This window comes from Malus domestica, chromosome 03, assembly GCF_042453785.1.
Source record: "Malus domestica chromosome 03, GDT2T_hap1".
Taxonomy (NCBI): domain Eukaryota; kingdom Viridiplantae; phylum Streptophyta; class Magnoliopsida; order Rosales; family Rosaceae; genus Malus; species Malus domestica.
Window position 1 is genome coordinate 19,119,297 of NC_091663.1, and position 10,008 is coordinate 19,129,304.

Genomic DNA, 10,008 nt, shown 5'->3' on the forward strand with positions numbered 1-10,008 from the left:
ATATGCATTTTAAAGATGTTGTATGATATTGAAATTGCATCAAAACTTGAGGGGGTAAAATGTAATTTACCCATAAAAGATATACATTAAATTAAATTCAACAAAAAAAAACATAAAATAACAAAAATCAGAAATTGGACATTCACAAAAACATTGAAACCCTAGCCAAACAAAAAAAAAAAAAAACATTGAAACAAACATTGCAGGCACATCCATGGATTTCCAGAAAGCCATGCTAATTATAAAGTTTGTAGGAAAACGGACATGAAATTTGAATGCCCACCCAAATAGAGAGAGAACAAGAACAAGAAGATGATGGTAGAGAAAGGAGAACACATCTGAACGGAGAGGTCCCCAACCTAACTCAAAGCCCATAGTTGAGACACCTGCAAATCAGAACAACGAAAGAGCATCTCCAATGAGGGATTCTATATGGATATAGAAAAATGGTCGATGTAGCCTATTTTAGAGTTTTGAGGAATTTTTAGGGCTTTATAAAGGAATATCTCCCAAAGAGGGGTTATTTACTTTCAGGGAGCTTATATGTAGTAATTTAATTACGCGATCAATTTTTTCTTCTTCTTTAAAATCAAACAAGATACCTCAATCTTATCCGTTAGTTTGTTTATTTGAAATCGGATATGATAAGATTTCATTTCATAACTAAATTGTAATGCCCTACAATTTAGGTATGTTGTTTGTTTATGTTTTCGGTTTAGGTCTCTAAACTTCCAATGTCATTTTAATATGTAATGTGTTTTTATTTAGAAATTAATAAAAGTAAGCCCTTTTAGTTGAACATTTTATATGATTTTATGTCTTAAGCATTAAATGTACAAATAAAATGGAGGAGAACCTTTGGAACAAAAATATGTAAATAAAAAGAGTTTAAAAAAGAATAAAAAAGAGTATAAGTGTATTCACAAGTGGGGGAGAGTGGCTAAATTTGGCTCACATGGGAGCTGCTTTTCTCGTGGGGCTTACTGCTTTTTGGGGCTAGATGTAACCTAATTTTTTCTACCCAAAAAAGAAGTTACGAGCCCAAGTGGTGGATCTAGCCCCAATTTCTGACTCATTGGGGATGAAATTTCTCATTAGGGCTTCAAATGTAGTAGCTTTATGGAGGATAAAGCCCTCATTCTAAGAACTTCTAAACCCACAACCTATCATCAACTGACGACCTACTACACCTGAAATCGAAGAAGCAGATCATCAACAAAATCGAAGAAGATCATCAGAAAATAAAAGCAGAAGATCGCTAAAAAATTGAAGAACGACTGCACAATTGAAGAAGAGGTTCGAGGGTCAAATGGAATAAGATGATCGCGCAAACGCAAATGAAAATGGAAATTGCAGAGACGGACTTGTAACCTGTGTGTGCGTTACATAACCCACCTTATTACATTCATAAATTATCATATCTAATTTTGTCTATCTCATATATTGACACAACAAATAATGAACTAGATTCGTAGCCATTCTAATTGAGCATAACATATCAATCTAGAACACCAAACAGTCAAATGAGCTTTTCACTTCAATAAAAAAAAAAGGAATTTTAACGAAAAGCTTCTGGTACTGTTCACTTTAATGAAAAACCATATTTTTATACTAAAAAATCAATTATAATCTTATTTATTTTACCTTTTATTTTACGTTAAAATTCAAAATTTTCAAATTAGTTTCCTAAAAACAAAATACCACTTTTCTTTCACACCCAATTAGTGATATGACTCGTTTGGCAGGGTAAAAAAATGAAAAAGAGAAAGAAATCGTGGAATTGACTCTGTAGCTCCCTGTCTCATTAGTCATTAGTCGTTTCCAGCGTTTCATTTTATTCTAGGGTTTGTTTCTTCATCCTCTGGCTCTCCAAATCCCCAAAATCCATGGCCGAGATCATTAACATGCCTGTCGAGTCCTTGGACCGCCGTCGTGATCGCAAAGAGAAGTCCTCCGATGACCCCCAATCCCCGCCGCAAGAAGCACCAGCTCCACCCCCACCAGCTGCACCATCGCGAAGACGCGACAGGGACGAAAGGGACAGAGGCAGAGACGATAGGGACCTCGACCGCCCTCTCAGTCGCCGCCCCGATTACTACGATCGAAATCGCTCACCTCCGCCTCCTGCTATTCGAGAGAGAGATAGAGAGAGGGACTATAAGCGCCGGAGCAGCCTCAGTCCTCCACCCCCGTTTAGGGACCGAAGACACTCCCCACCGCGGAGGTCTCCACCCCCTCCGTTCAAGCGGTCTAGGAGGGAAGATGGAGGGTATGATGGCAGGAGAGGGAGCCCCAGAGGAGGGTTTGGACCTGGGGATAGGAGGTGAGTGAGTTTTGTTGGTTTTCCTTGAGTTTTACTAGTGGTTACAGATGCGTTTGTGCTTCTTCTTTTTCTGTTTGTTTTTGGAGAGCGAAGACGAGAGATTAACTTTAGTAGGTGGAGAAATTGAAGCTTTGCATTTTGACCTGGAATTGAATTTGGACATGGAGATTTGAGGACATACCGAAAATTGTCCCCAATTATTTCTATTTATAAGACCCATAGTTGCATTTTGATGACTAAAGTATTCAAGAATGTTAGAGGAACATGTGAATCTTGGGTTGAATACAGGGTCTCCACAATCTTTTGCTGAAAAACAGAAAGCATCTGTTCCCTGGTGCATAAAATTACACGTTCCTTGTGGGTTTTTGTAATATTCAGATCTAAATTTGTTGTTTTATGGATATCCTTAATCATCAAATGATTACGGCCTTTGTGGTTTGAAATGTTCATCTGGCTTGTGAGTCATATAACCACAAGTAATTCGTCACTTGATTTCTTGTATTCCGGTGGTTGGAAGGTAGCTGTGATGAGCATGTCAGTGACATCAATTTTAGTGGAAATTTTGTAAAAAGGGAACTAGATTGATTATAAAATACGTGGTTCCTGTAATTTCTTTTTAAAAATTGGGGATAAGTCGGATTTCTGTTTATGATAACCATTCTTACTACACTGGCAACGTGGATGCAATTAAATAATTCTTTTTAACTAATAAAGGGAAAAATGCCTTAATCTTAGAGGAAGGGCACTCGAATGTCTCTCTTGCTTGTGTTTTATACAATACTGCCATGCTGTATGCCATTCCTGGTCCTTTAATGCATATTTGTTCTTTTGGTTGCATATCTGTTGGATCTTTTGGCCTATTTCTCAGTTTCAGTTTATGGTTTGTTTTTCTTCAGTATAAAGTTTGAAATATTTGGCACTTTATATGGTAGTGTCTTTGTTGTTCAATTTTTTGAGCATTGTTCATTTGATCTTTTGATGCACAGGTTTGGATATGATTATCCAAGTGGATATGATCGTGAGATGGGGGGTAGAGCTGGTTATGGTGACGAAAGACCTCATGGTCGGTATGTTGGACGCCCATCTGGTGGCTATGGTCCTGGTGGTAAGTGCTTAAATGTTTTTCAGCGACTTTTTATGGTTTGGTGTGGGTATGTTTCAGTCTTAATAATAATATAATGAAGTTTTTATGTGTTAATGTGATTAAGAGGTAGTCAATCAAGTGATTGGAAGGTTTATGGATGATAAGATACTTTTGCTAATTATTAAAGTCATGAGTTTTCTTATGTGGTGAGCTCTATATGGAAGTGGTTCAGTGTTGAAGCTGAACAGACTTCCATTGCTATATGATCTAAAAGCTTTCGTAAAATCTTTGACCATCTGCTTTGACATAGTGTTAAGGAAGTGTAAATAAGTTCTAGCTAATTCAATGGTACGAGTCGTGATATAAGGAAGCCTGGGCATGGTATGTTGTTGGGAATCACTTAATGTTTACAAATTAAGACCAAAATTTTAATATTTTTAATTAGAAAATTTTGGTCTTTTTCTCAGACTGGGATTCAGGAAGGGGTGGTTTTGGTGATGCTTCCAACACTGGGACTACTCAAAGGTTGGGATTTTATCCTGCACTTAGTTCTATTTTTACTCATTATGTTTAATTACTTATTCCTTTTGTATTTTCTTTTTCTTTTATTTTATATGTTTACGATGTTATTAATTTTTGCTTACTTAGAATGAAAAGTTAAAATTATTCCTATTCTTTATCTATTATTTGGTTCTCAGCTGTGCTTCATTTGAGCACACTGTCCATTAGTTTGGGATTCTTGAATTTATCAAAAGTGAAATGTTAATCGAACTTCAAAGTGTGGTATTTAGGGCACTTTGTTATTCAGCATCTTGATACATAGCCATACATAATGTGGCATTTCTCCTTTTCTTCTGTAGTAAATTTTAATTTTTTTTCCAAATCTTTAGTTAAGGTCTTGTTAGTAGGCTAGATTACTAACACTTTAAATTTTGACTGGATGACTGTTGTAGCTTATGAACAAGGTTATGCTTGTTGAATTGCTTAGATTTAGTCTGTACAGTATAGTGCCTGGTGACTGTAACTTAATACTTGTATGATCCATCTATGCCCTCTGCCATCCTGCATATTTATGCTTTTTTTCCATGCAAGGCTATGAAAATGTCATAAATTTCAATTTATCAGTTGTGAAAAATAGGTGTAATCTCTCTTTTCAATGGTTTTTTCTAGTGAAATAAAATGGGTATTAGAGAGTATTTATTGTTTTTTATTTGGTTTAATTTGATTTGCTTTTAAATCTGCTATGCTTAACCTTTGGAGTAAATGCGAAGCTTTGGAGAGAAGTGTTGGAATCTAAAGGTCTTTGCCTAAACCGATCAAAGACAGAATATATGGAGTGCAAGTTCAGTGCAAATGGAGGCCCAAATGAGTTAGGGGTGAGGATCGGAGATCAGGAAGTACCAAAGAGCGACTGCTTTCGCTACCTAGGATCTATCTTGCAAAAGAACGGATAATTAGATGGAGACCTCAACCATAGAATACAAGCTGGATGGATGAAGTGGAAGAGTGCATTCGGTGTGTTGTGTGACCGCCGTATGCCATTGAAGTTCAAGGGAAAATTTTATAGGACAACAATAAGGCCGGCGATGCTCTATGGCACAAAATGTTGGGCGGTCAAGCATCAACACGTACATAAAATAGGTGTAGCGGAGATAAGGATGCTTCGTTGGATGTGTGGGCACACGAGAAAGGATAAGATTAGGAATGAGGATATCTGAGGCAAAGTAGGAGTAGCCAAAATTGAAGGAAATATGAGAGAAAATCGGTTATGGTGGTTTGGACATGTGCAAAGAAGGCCTATTGACGCTCCAATTAGAAGATGCGACTACGGGACAGAGGTCCAGGGCCGAAGGGTTAGAGGAAGATCTAGAAAAACTTTGGAAGAGACTTTAAGAAAAGACTTAGAGTACTTGGATCTAACGGAGGACATGACACAGAACCGAGCGCATTGGCGTTCTAGGATTCATATAGCCGACCCTAGTTAGTGGGAAAAGGCTTTGTTGTTGTTGTTGCTTTTAAATCTGCTATGCTCATCCTTGTCTTTCAACTTACAAATAAACATCTTGACATGCTTGACTGTGTATTGACTCTCTTAATTTAATTGATATCTTCGGGGTTGGGGATATTTTCTTTCATTGAGTAATGTGACATATTGAATAACTTTTCAGAGAAGGGTTGATGTCATACAAACAATTCATTCAGGAGCTTGAAGATGACATTCTTCCATCTGAAGCTGAGCGCAGGTACAGAATGGAGTAATTGTAAAGTAGATGACATTTGTTTGTCTTAACTTATGATTTTGAATAATACAGTAGTGATTGCAACTTATTTATAATGCAGATATCAAGAATACAAGACAGAGTATATATCTACCCAGAAGCGAGCTTATTTTAATGCTCATAAAGATGAGGACTGGTAATATTGTTTTACTTTGTTTCTTTCCTTTAGCTAACGTGTATCATTCTAACAGAACTAGCTTGTGTCTATAGGCTGAAAGACAAATATCATCCCACAAATCTGCTGACTGTTATCGAAAGGTGTGCACTTAAGCAGAATTTTGTTGGTGGAAACTGTTTTTTTTCTTTTCAAGTGCTTCATTCTGTTTGGGTGACGTAATCTTACAAAGCTGATATTGTTATTTTTTTTTATCATAACTCGTTGTACTAAACTATTTTCTTGGGTTTCTATCTAGGAGGAACGAACTTGCACGAAAAGTAGCAAAAGATTTTCTGCTTGATCTACAAAGTGGGACCTTGGACTTGTAAGAACTGTCTACACCTTGTATGCATGTTTGATTGTGTCTTATGTCTATTAAAGCAGGCTGATGGTATTTTGGCTTTTGGCGCAGAGGCCCAGGTGTCAATCCTGCAGCTCCAAATAAGCCAGGACACAATAGTGAACCAAATTCTGAAGATGAAACTGACGTGGGTGACAAGCGGAGACGGTCTGGCAGGGAACCAAATAAAGAAAATGATCTTCTTTCAGTTGCTCCTAAGGCTCACCCAGTCAGTTCTGAGCCCAGACGTATACAAGTAGACATTGAACAAGCGCAGGCCCTTGTTCGCAAGCTTGACTCTGAAAAAGGAATTGTGGAAAACATTTTATATGGACCTGATAATGACAAAAATAGAGAAAAATTGCATGGTGGCTCCAGTGGCCCTGTTATTATAATACGGGGTTTGACATCTGTAAAGGGCTTGGAGGGCATTGAGCTACTAGACACTCTTAATACTTATCTCTGGCGCATCCATGGTTTAGATTATTATGGAATGAGTGAATCAAACGAAGCAAAGGGTCTACGGCATGTGAGAGCAGTGGGGAAGAGTTCCGATCTGACTAGTAATGGAAATGAGTGGGAAAAGAAGTTAGACTTGTGTTGGAAAGAAAGGTTGCAGAGTCAAGATCCTTTGGAAATAAGGACTGCTAGGGAAAAGATAGATACTACTGCTTCTGAGTCCTTGGATCCCTATGTTCGCAAGATTAGGGATGAAAAGTATGGCTGGAAGTATGGTTGTGGAGCCAAGGGCTGCACGAAGCTCTTTCATGCTTCTGAATTTGTGCACAAACATCTGAAATTGAAACACCCTGAACTTGTGATGGAGGTGACTTCCAAACTGCGCGAGGAGCTGTATTTTCAGAATTATTTGAAGTACGTATTTTATTTTTAGAACTATGCAAGTTGATATTATGTGGTTCTTTGGATTCAAACAGTCATGACGTTTATCTCTTTATGTGGTTTTTAAAAATATAACCTCATGCAGTGATGTGGATGCACCTGGTGGAACTCCTATTATGCAGCAACCTGTACTGGTAAGAATCTTTGAAATCAACATATTATTGTTTCTATTGTGGCTGTGTACATTATACCTTTCCTATGTATGCATGTACCCAGGAAACAAATTGGTAGCATAATTTCAGGTTTTTGCCTCCATCCTTTCTCTATGTAATTCAAGGTTTAATAAAGACTTTGGGATATTAGAAACTTGACCAGTTGGTATTGTTATAGTTTATTACATGACTATGTGGTCAGTTTCGAACTGTATATTTCTAAGTTTTATTAGTCTTTCCATACAGGAGGCAGATAAAATTTAGGCAAGAGTAATAACCTACTAATAATCCCAATATCACAATGAATTGAATCATATGATCCTAAATGCATTCAAATGGAAATAACAATTTTAGAACAATACTCGAGCAGACTTTTAAGTTTCCTTTCTTAGAGTTGAGATGCATTTCTGTATGCACATAGGGACAAGACTTGCTTTGACTCTGGTTTTCCCCCCATTTAAAAGTGCATATTTTTGGTGTATCAATATCTGTTTTGTCTTGGTTAGAGTTTTTATGCTATTTTTGTAGTATAGTTATTATAAATGCGTAATTTTGTTGCTTGTCCATTTTTCTTTTGGTATCTTTTTCGAAACATGATGTGATGATTGGCTTATTCACATGATAAGCTAGGATTAGGATTATTCAGAATTGGGTATACTAGTTTTATTAGTTCTGTATTCCTTTTTTCCACCAACTTTTCTGACTACATGTTAAAAATTAAAGAAGTAAACATGTTTTAAATTGCAGTAGTCTATTACAGTAAACTTAATTCTATTAATATTTCACCCTGTTTAAATATGTTATTCCCCTACAAATCATCTTTTATGTTATTGTTAGCATTGTATTTGATTCACTCGCATCACGCTGATTTTGTCAGAGGGACAAACCCCAGAGGCGTAGGCCTTTAGAGAATAGATTGAAAGACGAACGGGGTAATCGTAGAGAACGAGAAAATCGAGTCAATGGTGAAAGATTTGATAGGTCTGATAACATGCAATCAAGTGAGTTCCAGCCCAATAATGATGGTCCAGATGGAGGAAATCCTGATGACCCGATGTTTGAAAATTTTGGTGGGCAAGGAATGCGCGTTGGTCCTCCTTTCCCATCAGATATACCGCCACCACCTGTATTGATGCCTGTGCCTGGTGCTGGGTATGTTCACAGTTCTTGGACATTGTTTTCATTATATTTGAAATGGCATTGGTTTCTTTCTTTTTATTTTCATTCTTTCTTTGAGATCAAATTATGTATTGGTTTCAATGCAGTCCGTTAGGACCTTTTGTTCCTGCTCCCCCTGAAGTTGCAATGCAGATGTTGCGAGATCAAGGTGGTCCTCCACCTTTTGAAGGCAGTGGTAGAAATGTGTGGCCGGGACCCCAAATGAGTGGGCCAGCCCCAATTCTTGCTTTATCACCAGCTTTTCGACAGGATCCTCGACGTTTAAGAAGGTAACTTATGTTTGAAACATAATTGAAGTGTAGACTTTCTGACTGGATCTGGTGATTGGTGTTGGAGCCAAGCTCAGTATATATTGGTTTTGTGATTGAAACAATTAGTAATTAGATTTAAGTATGTTCCTTAACTTTTAGATAATGAGGGAAATATGTTGTTCATAAGTGGGTTCGTTGTAGGGAAAAATCTTCTACTAGCTCTACCAGAAATAATTGAAAATAACTGAATACAACTTACATGGGATGTCTGAATACCAAATTATTGATTAGATTTCAATTTATGCAGTTATCAAGATCTAGATGCCCCAGAAGATGAAGTGACGGTGATAGACTACAGGAGCTTGTAGATATTTTTGCAGGCAGGACGGTCAAAGACTTGACTCTGTATAAGCTGCATATTATTTCCAGGCCAAGGCAACTCCAGTACTCTCGAGGTCAGCCAGTGAAAGTTTGTTGCATCTTGACTTGACTGCAGTTTGAAGTTGTAGTAAAATGATCTAGCAGGACATGGGCCCTGATGGTCGTTTAGAATCCACCGCTCTTTTTCGTTGACGGTGAGGCGATGAGCGTGCTGTTAGGGATGTAACTCATGTTGACTTTTGATTTATTGAGAGGTATTTGAATTCCTGAGTTGTTTGAAATCATAATCGCTGGCTGTAAATTGGAGTTGTGAACATTATAGATTGCAGATGGCTTTGCTGCATTTGTTTCCTTTCCATCTTGTTGGATTAAATTAAATTGTCAATGACTAATACTCAACTGTAGATTAGTTAGTCATTTGTAACTTTTGCCCACTTATGTTTTCTTAAGTTGAAGACTGCTGCTTTGTTTTTTTAAATTGTCATTACCATCTCGGATCTGAAGCACACGACGTTGCTGGTGGCGTTTGTTTCGGTAATATCAATCATCTTCCCCCTTGTATTTTGGGCTGGAATTTATTGAATGGATGGTCTTATTTAGAATCCTCTCTAGATCGTCTTTGTGAGGATTTTGAGAATACGTGAATCGTGTGATCAGAAAATTTAAAATTGAATACAAATAGTACTTGACGAAAATTAATTGTACGATGTATGAGGAACATACATGATTCATGGATTTTTGAGATCCTGACAATGAGAGGATCCGGGGAGGATCTTGTTGGGTCTTATTTATACTCTTTTTTTTTTTACCTTTCACATTCTTTTCAACTTTTGGCCTATTAAAAATATGGATAATGCTGGGATTTTTAAACCAAATTTGCAGATCAAATAATGTGTTACCAATAGAAAGAGAAAATTGTAGCAATAGTCCTTCAATTTTAACTCAATTGGAGCAATGATTCC

General features: G+C 37.1%; 1 protein-coding gene across 1 annotated transcript; it reads left to right on the forward strand.

Annotated features, from left to right (window-relative positions):
• The first annotated feature begins 1,312 nt into the window (after positions 1-1,312).
• LOC103413123 (serrate RNA effector molecule) lies at positions 1,313-9,463 on the forward strand. The gene is made up of 12 exons (XM_029098410.2): positions 1,313-2,323; positions 3,310-3,428; positions 3,875-3,932; positions 5,576-5,650; positions 5,748-5,822; positions 5,897-5,944; positions 6,100-6,168; positions 6,256-7,056; positions 7,169-7,217; positions 8,113-8,387; positions 8,501-8,683; positions 8,973-9,463. Exons 1-12 carry the CDS (start codon positions 1,887-1,889, stop codon positions 9,031-9,033), a joined length of 2,250 nt encoding a protein of 749 aa, XP_028954243.2. The 5' UTR covers positions 1,313-1,886; the 3' UTR covers positions 9,034-9,463.
• Positions 9,464-10,008: the final 545 nt, after the last annotated feature.